Raw genomic sequence first — 26224 nt, forward strand, 5'->3', positions numbered from 1 at the left:
GGAGGAACACATTCTTGTTCCTCTTTGTGAGGTAAGAAACTAGAGTGGTGGTGGGGGTGAAGGCAAACTTTGATGAGAAGGCTTCTCTCCCCCTTGTTGCGAGGAGTGCAGTGGGGAGCTCAGGCTTTTTCTTTTTTCTTTCTAACTGTGCCAACCATGGTGATCTTCTTCTTCAGGAGATGAGTTCAATCAGTATCACACATAATCTCCATTTCTCATTGTGTGTGTGTGTGTGTGTCTTTGTGTGTGTGTGTCTTTGTGTGTGTGTGTGTGTGTGTGTGTGTGTGTGTGTGTGTGTGTGTGTGTGTGTGTGTGTGTGTGTGTGTGTGTGTGTGTGTGTGTGTGTGTGTGTGTGTGTGTGTGTGTGTGTGTGTGTCTTTGTGGTTTTTGTGGTGTGTAAATGATTTTATAACTGCCGGCTCTGACCATAAGATAATCTTTGTACCCTGGTGATGTACTGCTTCATGGAAAAATGAACAAAGGCAATGTTTCACTTTTTCTAATTGTGGAGTCGCTCTCGGAAAAGTAATCAAATTTCGAGTTGGAAAAATATCACTTAGGGGGCTTTCTCTGCTGTTACGTATAGTGGCGGGTCATTTTTTAGCCTTAAGACAACACAAGGGTTAATATTCGATTTTGTGAACCAGTTATTTACAAATAGACACAGACTGCCACCCCTTGTTTTACTGGAGTGTGAGAGCAAAATTACAAGATTATGTTATAATACTGTTTATGCGTCAAATAATGTTTGATAAGTACTCTTTCATCATGTGTCTTTGGGGCTTGAGCTGACAATTGAGGTACAGCTTTCATTCCATTGACAAGATGGGGTGGGTTGTAGAACTATTCCTCATTGTCTCAAAATCATCCTTGCATCTGGGAAACTAAGCCGAATGAGGGTTAAAATAACACCAGGTGCAGATAACCCCGATCTGCATGGGAGGGGTGGAACCAGCCATGACTAAGCATTCTTAGTGTCAGCAATATAAGGAACCCAGCCAGCTGTGTGTTATCCATATCGTTGTTCAGCCACGACTCGGTGAAACAGTTTTGAATGTCCCGTTGGTAGCATAGTCTTGATCGGAGCTCATCCATTTTGTTATCCCGTGATTGCACATTGGCTTATAGGACTGATGGTAGAGGGGGATTACTCACTCGCCGTCGGATCCTTACAAGTCACCCCGACCGACCTCCCCGATATCTCCGTCTCTTCTTCATGCGAATGACGGGGATTTGGGTTTTGTCGGGTGTCTGAAGTAAATCCTTCGCGTCCAGTACGAGGTGAGTAATCGCTGCCCTGATATCCAGAAGCTCTTTTCAGTCATAAGAGATGGTGGCAGAAAAATTATGTACAAAATAAGTTACAAATAATGCGAAAAAAACACACACAATAGCACAATTGGTTCGGAGCCAACGAAGGAAAAGCAGCCAACGAATGCTCTGCATTTGTGGGAACTCCTTTAAAACTTCTTATGGCTGCAATCCCGGTAACGGGATCGATATGACAACAGCCAGTAAAAGTGCAGGGCGCCAAATTCAAAAAACAGAAATCTCATAATTAAAATTCCTAGGACATTCATGTGTCTTACATCATTTTAAAGGTAATCTTGTTGTTAATCCTACCAAAGTCTCCGATTTCAAATAGGATTTTCAGCGAAAGCACTACAAACGATTATGTTAGGTCACACCAAACCACAATAAGCACAGCCATTTTTCCAGCCAAAGATAGGAGTCACAAAAAGCAGAAATAGAGATAAAATTAATCACTAACCTTTGATGATCTTCATCAGATGACACTCATAGGACTTCATGTTACACAATAAATGTATGTTTTGTTTGATAATGTTCATATTTATATAAAAAAAATCTGTATTTACATTGGCGCGTTACATTCACCAGTTCCAAAAACATCCAGTGATTTTGCATAGCCACATCGTTTCAACAGAAATACTCATCATAAATGTAGATGATAATACAAGTTATACACATGGAATTATAGATATACTTCTCCTTAATGTGTGAAAGTTAAATATTTCTAAAAAATATCTTTTGAATTTCGCGCTCTGCCTTTTCAGTGGAATGTGGGAGGAGTTCCGCTAGCGGAACCCCGGTGCCAGACAGGTTAAAAACAATCTGAGGATTGATTATAAAAAAACATTTGACATGTTTCTACGAACATTACGGATACTTTTTGGAATTTTCGTCGAACAGAACGAGGCTTTGGTTTTCTGAACATAACGCGCAACCCAAATTGCTTTTTTTGTTATAAAAGTAATATTTATCGAACAAAAATAATATTTATTGTGTAACTGGGAGTCTCATGAGTGCAAACATCCGAAGATTATCAAAGGTAAGCGATTCATTTTATTGCTTTTCTGACTTTCGTGACCAAGCTAACCAAGCTAATATAAGGCTAACTGTTCTAGCATTGATTGATACACTCACAAAAGCTTGGATTGCTTTCGCTGCAAAGCATATTTTCAAAATCTGACACGATAGGTGGATTAACAACAAGCTAAACTGTGTTTTGGTATATTTCACTTGTGACTGCATGATTATAAATATTTTTAGTAATATTTTTGAATCTGATACGTTTGGGAATTTTCTTCTGCCTTTCAGGACCGGAACGAGGCTGTAGTTTTCTGAACATAACGCGCAACCCAAATGGCGTTTTTTTGTTATAAAAGTAATATTTATCGAACAAAAATAACATTTGTTGTGTAACTGGGAGTCTCGTGAGTGCAAACATCCAAAGATTATCAAAGGTAAGCGATTAATTGTATTGCTTTTCTGACCTTCGTGACCATGCTAATTTGGGGCTAGCTGTTGTAGCATTGAAAGCTACATTCACAAAAGCTTGGATTTCTTTCGCTGTAAAATATATTTTCAAAATCTGACACGATAGGTGGATTAACAACAAGCTAAGCTGTGTTTTGGTATATTTCACTTGTGATTGCATGATTATAAATATTTTTAGTAATATTTTTGCATTTGGCGCCCTGCAATTCTAGCGGTTGTTTAGAGAAAGGGATCCCGTAAAAGGGATCCGTAGCGCAGAGAAGTTAATGGATCTATCAGAAGTTCCCTGAGGTCCTCCTAGTAGAGAGGAGCCCCTTCTACTGTCCTCTCTCTCTCTCAAGGCTCAAGTGATGTGGGTCTGAGTATGCCTCTCAAAGTCAGTCAGTGACAGAGTTCCAGGTAGAACCCTTTTGGTACCAAGTAGTACCGTTTTGGTTTCCATGTAGAACCCTGTCAGGGGTTGGAACCCAAAATGTTCCAAAATGGTACTTCCTGGATTTTTTGGGAGGGGGGGCACACGAGGAGATTGGCTGAGTCAGGTTGGAGACCTGAGCCAACTCCTCGTGCTTACCGTGGCGAGCGTCGTACTGGTCAGGCACTGTGTTATGCGGTGGAGCGCACGGTGTCTCCAGTGCGCGTTCACAGCCCGGTGCGCTACATCCCAGCTCTCCGCATCTGCCGGGCTAGGGTGAGCATCCAGCCAGGACGGGTTGTGCCAGCCCTGCTCTCCAGACCTCCAGTGCGCCTCCACGGCCCAGTATATCCTGCGCCGGCTCTACACACAGTGTCTCCGGTGCGTCTGCACAGCCCAGTGCGTCCTGTGCCAGTGCCCCGTATGTGCAGGGCGAAGATAACCATCCAGCCAGGACGGGTTGTGCAGGCTCTAAGCTTGAGACCTCCAGTGCGCCTCCACGGCCAAGTGTATCCGGTGCCTCTGCCAAGGACAAAGCCTCCGGTATGTCTCCCCATTCTGGTGAGTCCTGTGCCTGTCCCCAGAACCAGGCCTCCTGTATGTCTCCCCAGCCTGGTGAGTCCTGTGCCCGCTGCCAGAACCAAGCCTCCAGTATGTCTCCCCAGCCTGGTGACTCCTGTGCCTGCTGCCAGAACCAGGCCTCCTGTATGTCTCCCCAGCCTGGTGAGCCCTGTGGCAGCTCCACGTACCAGACTGTCCATACGTCTCCTCACTACAGTGATGATCCATGGCAAGAAGCCTCCAGTGATGATCCATGGCACGAAGCCTCCAGTGATGATCCATGGCAAGAAGCCTCCAGTGATGATCCATGGCACGAAGCCTCCAGTGATGATCCATGGCAAGAAGCCTCCAGTGATGATCCATGGCACGAAGCCTCCAGTGAGGAGTCATGGCACGAAGCCTCCAACGACGGCCTCCAGTCCGGAGCCTCCAGCGACGGTCTCCAGTCCGGAGCATCTAGCGACGGTCCCCAGCCCGGAGCCTCCAGCGACGGTCCCCAGCCCGGAGCCTCCAGCGACGGTCCCCAGTCCGGAGCCTCCAGCGACGGTCTCCAGTCCGGAGCCTCCAGCGACTTTCTCCAGTCCGGAGCCTCCAGCGACATTCTCCAGTCCGGAGCCTCCAGCGACATTCTCCAGTCCGGAGCCTCCAGCGACGGTCCCCAGTCCGGGGCCTCCAGCAAAGGTCCCCAGTCCGGGGCCTGCAACGAGGGTCCCCAGTCCGGAGCTTCCAGCGACAGTCACCAGTCCGGGGCCCGCAACGAGGGTGCTCAGTCCGGGGCCCGCAACGAGGGTGCTCAGTCCGGGGCCCGCAACAAGGCTCCCCAGTCCGGGGTCGGCGACGAGGGTCCCCGCACCAGAGGTTCCACCAAAGTGGGGTGAGCCAGTGGTGGAGCGGGGTCTGCGTCCCGCACCTGAGCCGCCACCGCGGATAGATGCCCACCCAGACCCTCCCCTATAGGTTCAGGTTTTGCGGCCGGAGTCCGCACCTTTGAGGGGGGGGGGGGGGGGGGTTACTGTCACGCCCTGACCTTAGAGAGCCTTTTTATGTCTCTATTTGGTTTGGTCAAGGTGTGATTTGGGGTGGGCATTCTATGATTTTGTATTTCTATGTTTTGGCCAGGTATGGTTCTCAATCAGGGACAGCTGTCTATCGTTGTCTCTGATTGGGAACCATACTTAGGTAGCCCTTTTCCATCCTTTCTTTGTGGGAAGTTAACTTTGTTTGTGGCACATTGTTAAGCTTCACGGTTGTTTTTGTATTGCTTATTGTTTTTGTCGGCGTCATCCTAAATTAAAGGAATATGTACGCTGACCACGCTGCGCTTTGGTCTACTTCATTTGACGGGCGTGACACCTTTTTTTGTGTTGATGTACTATTTCAAATCTGTCTTTGAAGTTGTAAGGGTATTATTTGAGGATTAGACATGACATTTTATGAAATATTCCTTATACCACATTCTCTCCAGATGCAGAATAGATTATCATCACACCATTTTTTGAGGACTCCACATCACTATTAAAAGAGATTTACTGAATCTCTGACTTACCGTTGTCTGTGGCCATGAAGATGGCAGTGTATTTGTTGTCTTGAACGTAAGGCGACTCTCTGTCCAGATTGGCAGAGGTGTTGACCGTACCTCTAACCGGGTTCACACTAAGCCAGTTAGCCGGGTCTCTCAGAACTGCAAACCTGAACAGGGAACAGATGACAGCTGATCAGAATATAGTCAGGGCAATGCCATGGTGTCATGACTGTCCTGTGAGGATCAAAATAGGTCAGATCAGCATGGCAATAGAAAACTTCAACCATACCCCCTCTCACCCATAGAGGGGGGGGATAAGGGAACTGGTGGGTGTTGACAGCTCACACCCTGTTGTAAATCAAGGACAGAACATTCAGCATCTCCCTCTCCAATATTCTCCAGAGGAATGTGCCTCTACACAGACCTTTTCCCCCCAAAACTCTAACATGTTCTAAAGTGAATACTGGAACAATATATCTAACATAGAATGTGGGGAATGGTCAGAGGCGACCTAAAGAAACACTAATGTCGGTTTGGTTGTTATTTTGTGATGTCATTAAAACTGTTATAAAGGAAATACTGTAACTTGGGAAGTATACCCACTATATGTGTGAAGTGTCCATCCGATGCGTTGTGCATGAAATATGAAAAATTATGAAAGTATTTTTGTTTAGAGAGGGACATGATTTTAGGAGCCATAAGAGATAATTGATTTACATAACTTTGCACAGTGAAAAGTCATGCCCCTGGGGGAGGTCAGAGAGCGTGTCAGCCTGACAGAACCGCCCTTTTTAACAAACTGTATAAAATGACGGGTTAAGAATTAACATATCAGACCAGAGAGAAATGGAGCTGCAGCTCATGTTTAATGTGGTTTGAACTCTGAAATCTAAACACGTGGTAGAGACGATAAAGTCTCCTCCCAGACAATCATTGGTACGGCTGATTAGCCGTCCTAAGTAAAGTATCTTCAAAAGTGAATTTAAGTGGAACCATTCTACTACTCTTCTCAAATCACCGTAGTACGCTACTCTCATCACCCCACTGGGAATCATCGACACGGCTGGCTAGCCTGTCTTCAAAGAAGCATCTTCCAGAGCAAATGGAAGGAGAATAAATTCTGTAGTTCTGTTCAGGACTACATGAAAAGTCACCGGATACCGGACGACTGCAGAGGAGAACAACAGTAGAAGACCTGAAAAGGCCCAACTCCCTTTCCTAGGTGGCCTGGTTCCGACAAATACACGAAGAACCAAGACATTTCACGTAAATACATTCATGATCTCTTACTCAAAGAGGGCGGCGGTTTGTGTGCAAAGTATATGATTAATGTGAGAGTAGTTTCTCTGTCCCTCTCCATGTCTTTTGTAACAAGCAGTACTGAATCATAAGTGAGGCTCAAGTTTTTTCAGATGCAGGAGGTTAGGACTGTTCAGAATGATGATATCATACGAGGTTATGATTAATAAGTTGACTGTTTATGGATGTGATAGGTAAAGACATTTAGAGTTTAATTCAGGAAATGGTAACTCTTTAGAGAACCAATCTTGTGGTGACCCAAATCCTAATGAGTTAGTTGTTACAATTAAACCTAGTTGTTTGATTAGATCATTAGCAGTCATCAGATTAATGACAGTAAAGTCACGACAATGGTATGAGACAAATGCAACATGATTAGATATGGAGATACTGTAGCTACAGTATTTTCCTGCTGTAGCCAGTTTGCTACAGCAGGAAAACAATTCTGCAGCAACATAAGCTTTTTTAAACCTTGCTATGCAAGAATATCTCAGCAACAAAAGATTATACATTTGTATAGGACATCAGCTAGTAAGAGCTTTTTCAGTAAAGACATTTTAACACTGTTTCTAAGGAAGATATTGAGATACTGAAATGACAATATCTATCAAAGACACAAAACTGTTGAATTGAAGCATGATGAGACTGTTGAAGTGCAACGTGTGCTGTGTGAAGTTGAAGCTGAGGTTTAGTGGACGGTCTGTGTATGTCTGTGGATGGAGTGTGAAGATAATGGATGAACTCAGATAACTCCTCAGAGAATAATGTATTTGCGTGGAAAGCAGCTGGAGTCTGAGGCTGAGGCATGACCCTACTAATGTGATCCTGAGAGCCAGGTGATGGGAGGTGCATTTTGTTTGGATCGGGAATGGTGCTGTGCCTCTGGGGGTTCACATCTGTGTTCATGTCACATACCGCTGATTTAGTGGCTCAATCCCATTTGGCTCTGTTGGTAGAGCATGGCACTTGCAACACCAGGGTTGTGGGTTTGATTCCCACAGGGGACAAGAATGAAAAATGTATGCACTCACGACTGTAAGTTGCTCGGGATAAAAGTGGCTGCTGAGGGGAAGATGGCTCATAATAATGGCTGGAACGGAGCTAATGGAATAGCATCAAAAATATGGACACCATGTATTTGATACCATTCCACTAATTCTGCTCCAGCTGTTACCATGAGCCTGTCCTCCCCAATTAAGGTGCTACTAAAATGTAAAATACACACACAGCCCCACCCCTAAACTCTTTAAGTTTACCAATAAACACTCCACATGCACCTTTGTATTTTTACACTCTCAGACACGTGCACACAAATACACACACTTCCTGGTTATTAGCCCTTCATCACTACCAGGCATCACAACATCACACAAGCTCATTACTTTAGAAAGAGGAAAACACAAGATGATTATCCTGCTGCTGTGGGTACACAGATAGTCACTTGATCTATTATAACATGGGTTGTATATTGTCTGCTTGGCTATTTGTTGATAGAATCTATTCAGATGCAGCTTAAATGATAAAGCTTACAAAAGGTTTTCCACCACCGGTTATCCACAACATCATTATGTTTGACTCTCTGCAACTGTTTCTCTCACACACATGCATGCGCACACACACACACACACACTGGACTTCCTGACAGGCCACCCCCAGGTGGTGAGGGTAGGCAACAACACCTTCGCCACGCTGACCCTCAACACAGGGGCCCCTTATTGGTACGTGCTTAGTCCCCTCCTGTACTACCTATTCACTCATGTCTACGTGGCTGCGCAAGTTTGCTGACAACTCGATGGCCTGATCACCGAAGATGATGAGACAGCCAATAGGGAGGAGGTTAGTGCCCTGGCAGTGACCAACCTCCCCCTCAACGTCAGCTGTAGTGGAGCGGGTCTAAGTTCCTCGGTGTCCACATCACTAAGAAATTATCATGGTCCACACACACCAACACAGTCGTGAAGAAGGCACGACAATGCCTCTTCCCCCTCAGAAGGTTGACAAAATTTGGCATTGGCCCTCAGATCGTATTATCTATCCTGTTGCCTAGTCACTTTAACCCGACCTATATGTACTGTACATATTACCTCAATTACCTTGTATCCCTGCACATCGACTCGGTACTGGTACCCCGTGTATACTTTTCTATTATTTTTCTATTTCTCCCTGCAGTTTTGGGAAGGACCCATAAGCATCTTACTGTTAGTCTACACCTGTTGTTTACAAAGCATGTGACAAATAAAATGTGATTTGACACACACACACACACACACACACACACACACACACACACACACACACACACACACACACACACACACACACACACACACACACACACACACACACACAGGAGAGGTGCAGTAAATCCCTCCAGTTGGACCGTTCAGGGGCTGTGAGTGGGAGTGTGTGTGCAGTGAGGAGGACTGAGGTGTGTTGGTTCGAGTGGAGAGGGGAGTGATACCGCTGGGTAATTAGAGAAAAACGTTCGCTCTACAATAGCATATCGTGAGTGTGGCATTAAGAGCAGCCCTGGGAAGCCAGGCTATGGTACTTGATCAACCCAGCTCCATGGTAACCCTAAATGAGGCATCACAATGTTTACATACACAGGGACCCTCCATTAGCCTTCTCTTAAGGTCATTAGAGGGTCATTAAAAACCATTATGAAAATAAAGTAAATATCTTTCCCATACAGGGTACATATTTTTCAGCCACATAACAAAATTGGCCACAAATAATCACTTGCATCCGCATGTAAAATGTTCCTTTTAATCTTTCCTCTCTCGCTTACCACAAACACACACATGTCCACACACACACACACACACACACACACACACACACACACACACACACACACACACACACACACACACACACACACACACACACACACACACACACACACAAGCTCAATCACACACACACAAAAAGAGAAAAGCTAAGAGCCAAAAATTGCCTGTACTGTTAAAAATTGACTTCACTTTCATAAAATGTCCAATAGCATAGTGATTTGCCCATATTTCTGCTTGAGTGGTAGAATTTATCCCCTGATCTACTGTATACGGCAAATCCTGGCCTGACCCCTACTCTACTAAGAACTGAGCCCATTTCAGCTTTCATCGAACAGTTATACAGTAGCCTCCCAGCAGACACCTTATAGCAGGGTTTCCCAAACTCGGTCCTGTGTGCACAATTTGTTTTTTGCCGTAGCAATACACAGCTGATTCAAATAACCAATTCATCAAGCTTTGATTATTTGACTCAAATGTGTAGTGCTAGGGCAAAAACCAAAACCTACACCCAGAGGGGGGAGGGGAAGGGGGCACAGTACAGCCCACTCAGGGGGAGTGCTTTTACTACATAACAGGATGAGGCAGTCTATTCTAGGATAATGCCGGTACCAAACTGAGAGAGGACGTCAAGACAATGCAGCAGCACTCTTTAGGAGTAATCTGCTCACCCACACAGTTCACATACTGTAGTTATCTCTGAGGTTGAGAGGCTTTTAGGATCCACGATAACACTACTATTGCATCAGATGCATATGGATTATGCATACAGTGTGTGTGTGTGTGTGTTTGTGTGTGTGTGTGTGTGTGCGTGCGTGCGTGCGTGCGAGAGAAAGAGGGAGAGTGTGAGAGAGAGTGAGAAAACAATGAGAGATTTGATTGGTTCTATTGTTTCTAACACAATATCCCTTCTTACTGACAGCAACTATTTCTGAAAAAGCTTGTACTAAGTGGTTTATTCTGCATCCTCTTTTAAATACACTTATTGTAAGTGCATTGGATAAGACCATTTGCTAAATGAAGGACTGTAAGTGGACTGTGGAGAAAAGGACAGATACAGTAGAGTACATAGGTACATTAAAACACAGGATGTGTGTATGCTGTAAGTTAGTGAGTGTATGGCTACAGTACGGATCTGTCTCTAACATCTGTTTCAGTGCAGCATGGGGTCCTTTGTTCATTAGTGTTTCCTGTGACATGAGTGATGTCGTAAATTTCCCCAGCAGCTGGAGAGAAATGCTGACTCTTACTGTACATCACATCACATTAGACAGGCCCAACTGCTCTGCTCTACCTGCGCACCTCCTAATCCGGATGGGCAGAGGGGACAGTAATCACTGGAACACCAACACCCTGGCCCGCTCAGGGAGCAATGCACGTGTCCACATCTAGCATGCAAGGCACAGATCTGCTAAGTCTCCAATAAAATGCCCAAATAGGCAATAACTCATTTATCTTTTTCACACTTGCGCTTTTTTACGCTGTGTCAACCAAGTACATTTCCAGAGGTGTGTTGCATATTGATGCCCCCCTCTGTGCCTCTCCGTTTCAGGCTGGAGGCTGGGGTCTGTTTGCTGCTGGAGCAGGTGGATGGAAGTGGGGAAGGGAAAATGCTACAGGCTTCCTATCTGATATGTTGTTATTTAAAATGGCTGAATATGTAGCAGCATTTCAACCAATGTTTTTCTTCATTATAACATTTTAAATGACTGCAATGATCACGTTCCTGCAGCCCCCCCCCCCACCCCCCCCCCCCCCCCCCCCACACACACCAAAACCTGTCTGGCAGTGAAATGCCAATGTACCTAACCTTGACGAGTGCACTGTGACTTAGACAAGTGCATACTTCTGAGGTGTGACGTTTTGGCAGCATTTCAAAGCCAATGAACATGCTCCCTCTCTCCACTGTCAGACAGCAGTGATCAGTGACTGAAAGAAACAGAGGGAAGGAAGTCAATGCTAATGCTCCTCTCTATCAGTGAGCCACTGTATGTGAAAGAGACATTTGAGGGCAGCCATTACTTAATGTGAAATTAATGTGAAAAGTTTAGGGCCTGTTTTTGGCATCAGCAGTCTATAGACTTCATCAGAATTCAGAACTAGCTGAGCAGGAATGAAGGACGTAGAGATAACAGTAGAATGCAGAGGAGTGTGAATAAAGGAATGATGAAAGCAAGCCCTCTCTCTCATTCTCTCTACTTGTCTTTATCCTTCACTACCTCGTTCACTCTTTCTTAATTTCATCAAACTGTCTGCTACTCCGCTGACAATGGCTCTAATAACCTCTGATGTTTAAGCAGCATCGTGAAAAAACATGCATTTATTTGTCAGTTGATAACAAGGTGAAAAGACAGAGATGTTGGCTTTGATCGAGTCTGCCCCGGAGAGAACTGCAGCTACTGTATAATCAGAGAACTGATAGGGCCTGATAGGAAAATTGCAGTCCCCCATGCTGCCCAACAATGCTCTGCTCTGGCCCACAGGACAAATTGTCATTGTCACACCTGGTCATATTTCTATTCCATATCAGCACAATAGCAGGGCTGTAGAAAGGAAATATATATGATGGGCCGAGTGGGCAAAATAAACACAATGTGACTGGCCATCAATCAGCTGTCAGACAGAGCAGCTCAGAGGGAGTCAGAGCCCCTCGTCTGTCAGCACCGCCACCACACATCGTACCAGGCATCGTTTCGGTCGGCTATTTATTTTGGCCTCGTTAACACTGTGACTGTCACTCCCCATCCATTCATCTAGGTCTGATGGGGGGGACCCCACTGACAGCTCGAACCCGCCCAGCCATCTCTCCCCAGTCCAGGACCATCCCTAATACACTGGGACTGGCAGGTAGACTAGACTACAGCACAGATATCATAGAAGTAATTGAAACAAACAGTTGACACAGTCCTTTAGAGTCAAACTCCCCTCAGTCAGTACCACTGCTGCAGTCAAAGGTTCTGACAGTAACTCAATTAGCCCATGTCAGCTAAGATTTTTTAGATTGGTCAGTTAGTCTAGCGGCCAGCTATCTAAACTTGAAATAATCATGGTCGAATTGCCGATCGGCTGATTACCGACTGATTTCATTAGTCACTCTCGCTCAGATATTTTTTTTAAACGGCAAACATTTCTCTCCACCTTACGGCAAAATGTGTAGAATGCAAGAAATTATCTGTAAAACTGCTAATATTTCTCTCCGCCCAATGGCAAAATTAGTAGAATTGCATGAAATTTGTTATAAAACTGCAACATTTTCTCTACACCCCATGGCAAAATGTGTATAATTGCAGGATATTAACTCTAAAACTTTGAAAAGGGGAGGCCGCTAAAATATTATCCTAAGAACCCCCAAAAGGCTAGGGCATGGTCTGTGTGGATATGGATGTGGGTATGCATAGCCATGAGCCACTGCGGCCCTTCATGAGTTTGCATAGCCATGAGTTCAATTTTTTTGTGGCCCCCGCCCCAATCAAAGTTGCCTATCCCTGATCTAAACAGAGGCAATTTGGAGCGATGTGGGTTCCTGCCAAGGCCTCTCAGCTCAGTGGCATCTCCACTACCAGGTCAGCAAAGCAAAGATGTCCAGAGCTGCTGAGTAAACTTTACAGAGACAGAGAGAGAGAGAGCCAGAGAGAAAGAGAGAGAGCATGACTGAACCACACTGTACACAGTGGTGTATCATTGGTAATTCCATGTGCTTACAGATGTAGGATCGTAATTTAATCGATCGTCTTTTGTTGCTGAGAATTTTTCCTGCACCACTGGAAATGCAGATGAGCTCAGTGATTTAAAGCTAATAGCCTATCCACCATCAAGCAACATTATGGACTAAACATTACTGTCGCTGCAGAATTATTTTGCTGTGACAATATAGGTATCTACTATAGAAAAATAAAGACATTGGCAATGAAATTAGCCTTTTTATCATTGATGTTTTGGCTAGAAGGTTGTTTTTATGGTAGGCTACAGAGCACTGCTGCAGACAAGCGCGGGAGAATAATGGCTGTGAATGGATATTACACATGCTGTTACGAATTCCCTGCTGGTGACTGTTATCAGCACCTCACAACCCTGAGCTGCACACACACACGCACACAAACACGCACACACACACACGCATGCACACACACACACACACACACGCATGCACACACACACACACACACACACACACACACACACACACACACACACACACACACACACACACACACACACACACACACACACACACACACACACACACACACACACACACACACACACACACACACAAATGCACCCAAGTACACCCAGACAACTGCACCCAATCTCTCTGCAAGGGTAATAGCAGCCACTGTAGCATATTTCCATAAATTATCATTCAATGACATTTATTATCATAATAAGGCACAAAAAGCTCCTCTTTGCATCAGTTGAAAATCATAACCCTGTAATTAACACAGAGAAAAGCAATTGATCTGCGCTTCAGTGAGGCGTTGCAGTGCAGTCTCTCTCTCTTCCTCTTGGCACCTTTTGGGATTGTTTTAATTATCTCATGGCATCATGGTTATGTGTCTGTAGCCTTCCCCCTCCACACATTTGGCACTCTATTACATTGATTCTAAAATGAGAGACTAAAATACAGAGCTGATTGGACTGTAATCTGCCTCCACTCAACCCAGGAGGGAGAATCTATCAGAGACACAAAGAGAAGAGAGTGAGAGACAGACTGGGATGGGGTGATAATAGGTTTCCCCTTACAAGCTAGACAGAGCTTAATAGGATACACCTGATAGTAAGAGATATGGTCCCAGAGTTACAATTCACTGGGCACAGACTGGTTGAATCAATGTTGTTTCAACAAAATGTGTTTATGTCAAGATTATGTCATCATTGTAACCAATTAACAACATAGACAAACCTTGTATGAAATAAGTTGAACTTGTACTGTAGAGGAGCGCTGAATTAAAACATCCACACCAGACATCAACGACAATGAGAATACACAAGGAGCTCTATTCACTGGGCAGAGAACAAAGAAAGAGGGGTGCCACTCACCGCAAGCTCCCAGCAGGAGTCGTCCTTCACCCTTCTGCTCATCTCACACCTCTAGTCTACATCAAAGCTCCTCCGATTAGCTCAAGGGCAGCAAGTTTAACAAAATGGTGCTCAGATGGCCTGCCGCGTTCTGACGAATAGTGACGATGACTACAACACAGCCAAGCAACTTCTCCATTTGAGAACAATACACTGCATGCAAAAGTGCCTCAAACTCTCTTATTTCCTCAAGCAAACAGTGTAAACGACGCAAAATTAATTGTTGAGATGTCTGTGTAATAAGTTATAACTTTTTAATGTGTGTGGTATGCTTTTATGACAATTAGGTATTACCCTTATTCGTTGACTGAAAAGTATACTGTTTGGTATCTGTGTGATCATAAAGTTTCCACACAGGTGGTGGAAGACGTTATGAGAGTGTACAAAGTACCCTTCATTTATGTGGACAATTGATTAACTCATGCCCTGCCGTAAGTCACAGAACAATGCAGGCGATGCATGGGGCTGACCCAGATCCAGGAACTATTCCTTCACCTGAGCCAATCACAGCTCTCCTAATGGGAGGCCTCACCTCTTCCTGTCCTGGACTATAAACTGAATGTGAGAACACCACTCCTTGTGTTCGGACGGCGACCAGCCATATGGTTTTTGTCATTTATGAATTACAAAACCATTCAAGGACACAGTGGCAGTATAGTATCATGCTATACATGATGTCAGAGCTCTGGCTCTGCGCTTCACAGCGATGTATGGGTTTTGGTCGGGACACAATTCAGATAGCCCGGTTAGCCAATGTTTTGGAGCACTGGTTGGTCGGGCCAATTGAGGTAGTATGTACATGAATGTATAGTTAAAGTGACTATGCATATATGATAAACAGAGAGTAGCAGCAGCGTAAAAGAGGGGTGGGGGGGGGGGGGGGGGGGGCACACAGTGCAAATAGTCCGGGTAGCCATTTGATTACCTGTTCAGGAGTCGTATGGCTTGGGGGTAAAAACTGTTGAGACTTTTTGTCCTAGACTTGGCACTCCGGTACCGCTTGCCATGCGGTAGTAGAGAGAACAGTCTATGACTGGGTACCAGGCAGTGATGCAACTAGTCAGGATGCTCTCGATGTTGCAGCTGTAGAACCTTTTGAGGATCTCAGGACCCATGCCAAATCTTTTTAGTTTCCTGAGGTGGAAAAGGCTTTGTCGTGCCCTCTTCACGACTGTCTTGGTGTATCTGGACCATTCTAGTTTGTTGGTGGTGTGGACACCAAGGAACTTGAAGCTCTCAACCTGCTCCACTACAGCCCCGTCGATGAGAATGGGGGTGTGCTCGGTCCTCCTTTTCCTGTAGTCCACAATCATCTCCTTAGTCTTGGTTACGTTGAGGGATAGGTTGCTATTCTGGCACCACCCGGCCAGGTCTCTGACCTCCTCCCTATAGGCTGTCTCGTCGATGTCGGTGATCAGGCCTACCACTGTGTGTGGTCTGCAAACTTAATGATGGTGTTGGAGTCATGCCTGGCCATGCAGTCGTGGGTGAACAGGGAGTACAGGAGGGGACAGAGCATGCACCTCTGGGGGGCTCCAGTGTTGAGGATCAGCGTGGCAGATGTATTGCTACCTACCCTCACCACCTGGGGGCGGCCCATCAGGAAGTCCAGGATCCAGTTGCAGAGGGAGGTGTTTAGTCCCAGAATCCTTAGCTTATTGATGAGCTTTGAGGGTACTATGGTGTTGAACGCTGAGCTGTAGTCAATGAATAGCATTCTCACATAAGTGTTCATTTTGTTTAGGTGGGAAAGGGCAGTGTGGAGTGCAATAGAGATTGCATCATCTGTGGATCTGTTTGGACGGTATGCAAATTGAAGTGGGTCTAGGGTTTCTGGGATAATGGTGTTGATGTGAGCCATTACCAGCCTTTCAAAGCACTTCATGGTGTTGGGTTCAACATTTTGAACATTGAGATACTAAATAAATGATAGAGTAGAAGCATAGAATCAAAGGAGAAAGTTAAGGGTTCTCTGTAGAAAGCCAGAAGGCTTTGGAATGTGTTTGATGGAGGAGAGGAGAGCAACGTGTTGATACAGGAAAGACAGATGGACATCTGTGTATTAGATGAAAGAGGGGTTGAGGTCAGGAGGTGAGGACAGATTCTCTTAAGAGAGTAATAAATGTTGGGTATTCTGTTACCCTCTTTATTAGCTTCCTGTAGAGCCATAAAATGTAGGATTGGAGAGAAGGAGGAGTGTCTTAACTTCATCGGGACAGGGGGCAGCGTTTCTACTTTGAACAAATTGCGTACCCAAACGGAATTTCCTCCTACTCTGCCCCAGAAGGTAATACACGCATATTATTATTACTATTGTATAGAAAACACTCTGAAGTTTCTAAAACTGTTTGAATTATGTCTGTAAGTATAACAGAACTCATTTGGCAGACAAAAACCTGAGAAGAAGTCCAAACAGAAAGTGAGAACTTGATTTTCAAAACAGTGCCAAATGATACGCCTTATAGTTATGGATGAGCAAACACTTCCTAGGGCTTCCACTAGATGTCACCGTCTTTAGATTTTGGTTATATGATTCTACTATAAAGGAGGGGCTCATAGGAGCTATTTTACTGAGTGGTCTTCAGAAACTCTCAGTCTCTTTTGGCGCGCTCACGAGAGAGAGTGCTCTCGTTCCAATGCTCTTTCTTCAGACAATGAAATTCTCCGGTTGGATCCTTATTGATGATTAATGTAAAACACATACTAAATATGGATTGCATACATCATTTGACTTGTTTCTACGACCTGTAACGGAACTTTTTGAGTTTTTGTCTGGAGGGATTGCTCGTGCGTCATGAAAATGGATTCCTGGGCTGAACATGCTAACAACAAGTGGCTAAATGATGGGCTTTATGGAACTTTTCAGTCATTTATTGTCGATCTGGGAATCCTGGGAGTGCCTTCTGAGGAAGTTATTCGAAGGTAAGTGCATATTTATAGTGTTTTTGTAGCTTTTGTTGACGCCAAAATGGCGACTATTTCTTTGGCTGGATTGTGCTCTGAGTGCCGTTCTCAGATTATTCTTTTTCCGTAAAGTTTATTTTGAAATCTGACACAGCGGTTGCATAGAGGATAAGTTTATCTTTAATTATGTGAATAACACTTGCATCTTTTATCAATGTTTATTATGAGTATTTCTGCAAAATTACCGGATGTTTTGGAATCAAAACATTACTGCACGTAACGCGTCAATGTAAACTGAGATTTTTTATATATATATATATATATGCACATTATCGAACAAAACATAAATGTATTGTGTAACATGATGTTATATGACTCATCTGATTAGTGATTAATTTTATCTCTATTTGTGGGTTTTGTGAAAGCTATGTTGGCTGTGAAAAATGTCTGTGCTTTTTTGGATTTGGTGGTGAGCTAACATAAATACACTGCTCAAAAAAATAAAGGGAACACGTAAACAACACAATGTAACTCCAAGTCAATCACACTTCTGTGAAATCAAACTGTCCACTTAGGAAGCAACACTGATTGACAATAAATTTCACATGCTGTTGTGCAAATGGAATAGACAACAGGTGGAAATTATAGGCAATTAGCAAGACACCCCCAATAAAGGAGTGGTTCTGCAGGTGGTGACCACAGACCGCTTCTCAGTTCCTATGCTTCCTGGCTGATGTTTTGGTCACTTTTGAATGCTGGCGGTGCTTTCACTCTAGTGGTAGCATGAGACGGAGTCTACAACCCACACGTGGCTCAGGTAGTGCAGCTCATCCAGGATGGCACATCAATGCAGGCTGTGGCAAGAAGGTTTGCTGTGTCTGTCAGAGTAGTGTCCAGAGCATGGAGGCGCTACCAGGAGACAAGCCAGTACATCAGGAGACGTGGAGGAGGCCGTAGGAGGGCAACAACCCAGCAGCAGGACCACTACCTCCGCCTTTGTGCAAGGAGGATCAGGAGGAGCACTGCCAGAGCCCTGCAAAATGACCTCCAGCAGGCCACAAATGTGCATGTGTCTGCTCAAACGGTCAGAAACAGACTCCATGAGGGTGGTATGAGGGCCCGACGTCCACAGGTGGGGGTTGTGCTTACAGGCCAACACCGTGCAGGACGTTTGGCATTTGCCAGAGAACACCAAGATTGGCAAATTCGCCACTGGCGCCCTGTGCTCTTCACAGATGAAAGCAGGTTCACACTGCGCACATGTGACAGACGTGACAGAGTCTGGAGAGGCCGTGGAGAACGTTCTGCTGCCTGCAACATCCTCCAGCATGACCGGTTTGGCGGTGGGTCAGTCATGGTGTGGGGTGGCATTTCTTTGGGGGGCCGCACAGCCCTCCATGTGCTCGCTAGAGGTAGCCTGACTGCCATTAGGTACCGAGATGAGATCCTCAGACCCCTTGTGAGACCATATGCTGGTGCGGTTGGCCCTGGGTTCCTCCTAATGCAAGACAATGCTAGACCTCATGTGGCTGGAGTGTGTCAGCAGTTCCTGCAAGAGGAAGGCATTGATGCTATGGACTGGCCCGCCCGGTCCCCAGACCTGAATCCAATTGAGCACATCTGGGACATCATGTCTCGCTCCATCCACCAACGCCACGTTGTACCACAGACTGTCCAGGAGTTGGCGGATGCTTTAGTCCAGGTCTGGGAGGAGATCCCTCAGGAGACCATCTGCCACCTCATCAGGAGCATGCCCAGGCGTTGTAGGGAGGTCATACAGGCACGTGGAGGCCACACACACTACTGAGCCTCATTTTGACTTGTTTTAAGGACATTACATCAAAGTTGGATCAGCCTGTAGTGTGGTTTTCCACTTTAATTTTGAGTGTGACTCCAAATCCAGACCTCCATGGGTTGATAAATTTGATTTCCATTGATAATTTTTGTGTGATTTTGTTGTCAGCACATTCAACTATGTAAAGAAAAAAGTATTTAATAAGAATATTTCATTCATTCAGATCTAGGATGTGTTATTTTAGTGTTCCCTTTATTTTTTTGAGCAGTGTATATGTTGTGTTTTCGCTGTAAAACATTTAAAAAATCGGACATGTTGGCTGGATTCACAAGATGTTTATCGTTCATTTGATGTATTGGACTTGTTAATGTGTGAAAGTTAAATATTTCAAAAAAATATTTTTGAATTTCCCGCGCTGCCTTTTCAGTGGAATGTCTGTGAGTATAACAGAACTTATGTAGCAGGAGAAACCCCGAGGACTAACCATTCAGATTTTTGTTTTTGAGGTCACTGTCTGTTCAATGTGTTTTCATTGGGATACTCGATTTCTAAGGGACTTGTTTGCAGTTCCTACCGCTTCCACTGGATGTCACCAGTCTTTGGAAATTGGTTGAGGTTATTCCTTTGTGTAATGAAGAAGTACGGCCATCTTGAATCAGTGTAACGTTATGTGTACTGTTTGAGAGTTGCGCAAGACTAGCAAAGTAGCGTTAGTTTGTTGTCCTCCTGTATTGAAAACAGATAGACCCGTCTTCAATTTGATCGATTATTAACGTTTAAAAATACCTAAAGTTGTATTACAAAAGTAGTTTGAAATGTTTTGTCAAAGTTTACACGTAACTTTTGAGATATTTTGTAGTGACGTTGCGCAAGTTGGAAGCCGTTTTTTTCTGGATCAAACACGCCAAATAAATGGACATTTTGGATATATATGGACGGAAATAATTGAACAAAAGGACAATTTGTGATGTTTATGGGACATATTGGAGTGCCAACAAAAGAAGCTCGTCAAAGGTCAGGCATGATTTATATTTTATTTCTGAGTTTTGTGTTGCGCCTGCAGGGTTGAAATATGCTACACTTTCTTTGTTTACTGTTGTGCTATCATCAGATAATAGCATCTTATGCTTTCGCCGAAAAGCCTTTTTGAAATCTGACATGTTGGCTGGATTCACAACGAGTGTAGCTTTAATTTGGTATCTTACATGTGTGATTTAATGAAAGTTTGATTTTTATATAATTTTATTTGAATTTGGCGCTCTGCATTTTCCCTGGCTTTTGGCCAAGTGGGACACAAGCGTCCCCCCTATCCCAGAGAGGATAAAGCTTCTCTAGTGTCCGTGGGTTATTTACTCTGAAAAATAAGTACCTAACAATGGCTACGGACGTGAGTGCTACGGATCTGTAGTCAATTACGCAGGTTGCCTTCGTGTTCTTGGACACGGGGACTATGGTGGTCTGCTTGAAACATGTTGGTATTACAGACTCAATCAGGGACATGTTGAAAATGTCAGTGAAGACACCTGCAAGTTGGTCAGCACATGCCCAGAGCACAGGTCCTGGTAATCTGTCTGGCCCCGCAGCCTTGTGAATGTTGACCTGTTTACAGGTCTTACTCACGTCGGCTTTGGAGAGCGTGATCACACAGTCGTCCGGAACAGCTGATGCTGTCATATATGCCTCAGTGTTGCTTGCCTCGAAGCGAGCATAGAAGTGATTTAGCTCGTCTGGTAGGCTCGTGTCACTGGGCAGCTCGCGGCTGTGCTTCCCTTTGTAGTCTGTAATAGTTTGCAAGCCCTGCCATATAAGACGAGCATCGGAGCCGGTGTAGTATGATTCAATCTTAGCCCTGTATTGACACTTTGCCTGTTTGATGGTTCGTCACAGGGCATAGCAGGATTTCATATAAGCTTTCGGGTTAGAGTCCCGCACCTTGAAAGTGGCAGCTCTACCATTTAGCTCAGTGCGAATGTTGCCTGTAATCCATGGCTTCTGGTTGGGGTATGTACATACAGTCACTGGGGACGACGTCCTCGATGCACTTGCAGTTCTGCAGTTCTGTCTTACTATAGTTACTATAGTTCTGTCTTACTATCCAGGTCTGTGCCCAAACAATGAGCTTTTACTTTTAAAAATTTACTTTTAAAAATCCACCTTTCCAGAAGCAAGTCTCTCTCCGTTGACGCTTGCTATAGATCACCTTCTGCCCCCAGCTGTGCCCTGGACACCATATGTGAATTGATTGACCCCCATCTATCTTCAGAGCTCGTACTGCTAGGTGACCTAAACTGAGACATGCTTAACACCCCGGCCGTCCTACAATCCAAGCAAATCCAAGCCGTCCTACAATCCAAGCCCTCAATCCCAAATCCAACCCCACATCCGTAAACACGGGCACCCTCATAGATATCATCCGAACCAACCTGCCTTCCAAATAGGAAAGCAAACGCTAGCTTTTTCAAACAGAAATTTGCACAACCTCCAAAAGGTTCTGGGACAATGTAAGTCCATGGAGAATAAGAGCACCTCCTCCCAGCTGCCCACTGCACTAGGAAACACTCTCACCACCGATAAATCCACGATAATTGAGAATTTCAATAAGCATTTCTCTACAGCTGGCCATGCTTTCCACCTGGCTATCCCTACCCCGATCAACAGCCCCCAACAGCAACTTGCCCAAGCCTCCCCCATTTCTCCTTCACCCAAATCCAGATAGCTGATGTTCTGAAAGAGCTGCAAAATCTGGACCCCTACAAATCAACCGGGCTAGACAATCTGGACCCTGTCCTTCTAAAATTATCCGCCAAAATTGTTGCAACCCCTAATACTAGCCTGTTCAACCTCTCTTTCATATCGTCTGAGATCCACAAAGATTGGAAAGCTGACGCGGTCATCCCCCTCTTCAAAGGGGGAGACACTCTAGACACAAACTGTTACAGACCTATATCCATCCTACACTGCCTTTCTAAGGTCTTCGAAAGTCAAGTTAACAAACAGATCACCGACCATTTCGAATCCCACCGTACCTTCTTCGCTATGCAATCTGGTTTCCGAGCTGGTCATGGGTGCACCTCAGCCACGCTCAAGGTCCTAAATGATATCATAACCGCCTTCGATAAGAGACAATACTGTGCAGCTGTATTCATCGACCTGACCAAGGCTTTCGACTCTGTCAATTACCACATTCTTATCGGCAGACTCAACAGCCTTGGTTTTCTCAAATGACTGCCTCGCCTGGTTCACCAACTATTTCTCAGACAGAGTTCAGTGTGTCAAATCGGAGGGCCTGTTGTCTGGACCTCTGGCAGTCACTATGGGGGTGCCACAGGGTTCAATTCTCGGGCCGACTCTCTTCTCTGTATACGTCAATGATGTTGCTCTTGCTGCTGGTGATTCTCTGATCCACCTCTACGCAGACGACATCATTCTGTATACTTCTGGCCCTTCTTTGGACACTGTGTTAACTAACCTCCAGACGAGCTTCAACGCCATACAACTCTCCTGCCGTGGCCTCCAACTGCTCTTAACCTGTTTGGGCTGCAGGGGGCGTATTGAGTAGCCAGATAAAATGTGCCCATTTCAAACGGCCTCGTACTCAATTCTTGCTCCTACAATATGCATATTATTATTACTATTGGATAGAAAACACTCTCTAGTTTCTAAAACCGTTTGAATTATTTCTCTGAGTGAAACAGAAGTCATTCTGCAGCACACTTCCTGACCAGGAAGTGGAATGTCTGAAACCGAGGCTCTCTTCTACTCCCTGCCTATACATGGGCATGATACGTAAGAGTCTACGTGCACTTCATACACCTTCCCCTGGGTGTCAAGAGGCGGTGAGAGAAGAAATTTCGTGTTTATCTTGGTCTGACGTTGAATACAGGCTCTTTGTATGACGTGTCCCTCATTTCCGGTACTCTGAGGAGCGCGCGCTGGACAGTGGGATTGCCTTCTGTTTAGCTGCCGTTATGGACGACCAATATCTCCGGCTTTGATTTTATTTGATACATGTGACCATATCATCGTAAAGTATGTTTTTTCAATATAGTTTAATCAGATTATTGAACATTTTTCGGGAGTTTTGCCGTGTTCCGTTCTCTGACTTTGTTGACGATGGAACGATTCGTGCCACCCGGCTAGCGCGCGTGCTAAATGAAGAGGGAAAATGAACGTTCTAATTCCAAACAACGACTGTTCTGGACAAAGGACACCTTGTCCAACATTCTGATGAAAGATCAGCAAAAGTAAGAAACATTTTATGATGCTATTTCATATATCTGTCGTGAACTAGTCGTGGGCGGCCAACGTTTGGGTACTCTAGCTATACCGAAGCTGCATATCATAATGAAGTTATTTTTTAGAATTCTAACACTGCGATTTCATTAAGAACTAATGGATCTATCATTTCCTATACAACATGTATTTTTTAGTTATGTTTATGAATAGCTATTTGGTCAGAATATGTGTGTCAGAAAAAGTGTCAGGAAAAATCCGGACGTAGTGGGGAAAAGTAGCTAAGTTAGCACACGGTGTAACCATTGATTTCAGCTCTAAATATGCACATTTTCGAACAAAACATAAGTGTATGTATAACCTGATGTTATAGGACTGTCATCTGAGGAAGAAAATCAAGGTTAGTCAAAAATTATATATATTTTGCTTGTTTGTTACGATCGCTTACTTTTGCTACTGGGAAATGGCTTGTCTTTCTGGCTATTGTGCTAAGCTAATATAACGCTATATTGTGTTTTCGCTGTAAAACACTTGATAAATCGGAAATATTGTCTGGAAACACAAGATGCCTGTCTTTCAATTGCTGTACACTATGTATTTTTCAGAAATGTTTTATGATGAGTATTTAGGTATTTGACGTTGGTGTCTGTAATTATTCTGTCTGCTTTCGGTGAAACTTCTGATTGTAGCTGCAATGTAAACTATGATTTATACCTGAAATATGCACATTTTTCGAACAAAACATAGATTTATTGAATAACATGTTATAAGACTGTCATCTGATGAAGTTGTTTCTTGGTTAGTTTGGTTGGTTCTTGGTTAGTTAGATTGGCTTTGTGCATGCTACCTGTGCTGTGAAAAATGTCTGTCCTCTTTTGTATTTGGTGGTGAGCTAACATAAATATACGTGGTGTTTTCGCTGTAAAACATTTTAAAAATCGGACATGTTGGCTGGATTCACAAGATGTGTACCTTTCATATGCTGTATTGGACTTGTTAATGTGTGAAAGTTAAATATTTAAAAAAAATATCTTTTGAATTTCGCGCCCTCCACTTGACCTGGCTGTTGTCATAAGTGTACCGACGTCGGGCTGCAGCCATAAGAAGTTAAATGCAAGTAAAACTAAATGCATGCTCTTCAACCCATCGCTGTCCGCACCTGCCCGCCTGTCCAGCATCACTACTCTGGACAGTTCTGACTTAGAATATGTGGACAACTACAAATACCTAGGTGTCTGGTTAGACTGTAAACTTTCCTTCCAGACTCACATTAAGCATCTCCAATCCAAAATTCAATCTAGCTGGCTCCAGGTCATCTATAAGTCTTTGCTAGGTAACGCCCCACCTTATCTCAGTTTCACTGGTCACCATAGCAGCACCCACCCGCAGCACGCGCTCCAGCAGGTATATTTCACTGGTCACCCCCAAAGCCAATTCTTCCTTTGGCCGCCGTTCCTTCCAGTTTTCTGCTGCCAATGACTGGAACGAATTACAAAAATCACTGAAGCTGGAGACTCATATCTCCCTCTCTAACTTTAAGCACCAGCTGTCAGAGCAGCTCACAGATCACTGCACCTGTACATAGCCCATCTGTAAATAGCCCATGCAAGTACCTCATCCCCATACTATTATTTATTTGTTTTGCTCCTTTGCACCCCAGTATCTCTACTTGCACATTCATCTTCTGCACATCTATCACTCCAGTGTTTCGTTTGCTAAATTGTAATTATTTTGCCACTATGTCCTATGTATTGCCTTTCCTCCCTTATCTTACCTCATTTGCACACATTGTATATAGAATTTCTATTGTGTTATTGACTTTATGTTTGCTTTTTCCATGTGTAACTGTGTTGTTGTTTGTGTCTCACTTCTTTGCTTTATCTTGGCCAGGTCGCAGTTGTAAATGAGAACTTGTTCTCAACTGGCCTACCTGGTTAAATAAAGGTGAAATAAAAACAAATAAATACATTTAAAAAATAGTCCAAATTGGTGAAGTGAAATGAAAATAAATACTTGTTGTCACGTTCCTGACCTGTTTTCTGTTGTTTTTGTATGTGTTTAGTTGGTCAGGGCGTGAGTTGGGGTGGGCATTCTATGTTATGTGTTTCTATGTTTAGGTTCATTGGTATTAGCCTTATATGGTTCTCAATCAGGGACAGGTGTTTGACGTTTCCTCTGATTGAGAACCATATAAAGGTAGGCTGTTCACACTGTTTGTTTGTGGGTGATTGTCTTCTGTGTCTGTATGTATGTTCGTACCACACGGGACTGTAGCGTTTGTTTGTAGTCTGTACCTGTTCGTGCGTTCTTCGTGTATTTGTAAGTTCTCAAGTTTAGGTCAGTCTACGTCGTTTATTTGTTTTGAAGTTTATTCAAGTGTTCTTCGTGTTTCGTCGTTCTATTAATACATTTCATTATGTATTCAAAACCCGCTGCATTTTGGTCTGATCCCTACTCCTCCTCTTCAGACGAAGAGGAGGAGAGAAACCGTTACAGAATCACCCACCAAACCAGGACCAAGCAGCGGCAGCAGGAGAGGCTGCACTATTTGGAGAAATGGACATGGGAGGACGACCTAGAAGGCAAAGGACCCTGGGCACAGCCAGGAGAATATCGCCGCCCCAAAGAGGAGCTGGAGGCAGCTAAAGCTGAGAGGCGGTGATATGAGGAGGCAGCACGGAAACGAGGCTGGAAGCCCGTGAGTCAAACCCAAAAATTTATTGGGGGGGGGCTCTCGGGGAGTGTAGTTGGGTCAGTCAGGAGACGTGAGCCAACTCCTCCTGCTTACCGTAAGGAGCCGGTGAGGTCGGTATTGGAGGTGAGTGACG

General features: G+C 44.4%; 1 protein-coding gene across 1 annotated transcript in view; it reads right to left on the bottom strand.

Moving 5' to 3' along the window:
* The window catches only part of LOC120053208 (cadherin-13-like), a 497821-nt gene that overhangs the window by 60580 nt on the left and 411017 nt on the right, over nt 1-26224 (bottom strand). The window contains 1 exon segment of the mRNA XM_039000365.1: nt 5319-5461. Coding sequence (XP_038856293.1) covers nt 5319-5461 — 143 coding nt within the window.

The sequence above is a fragment of the Salvelinus namaycush genome, chromosome 9 (genome assembly GCF_016432855.1).
Source record: "Salvelinus namaycush isolate Seneca chromosome 9, SaNama_1.0, whole genome shotgun sequence".
In the NCBI taxonomy this organism is placed as follows: Eukaryota; Metazoa; Chordata; class Actinopteri; order Salmoniformes; family Salmonidae; genus Salvelinus; species Salvelinus namaycush.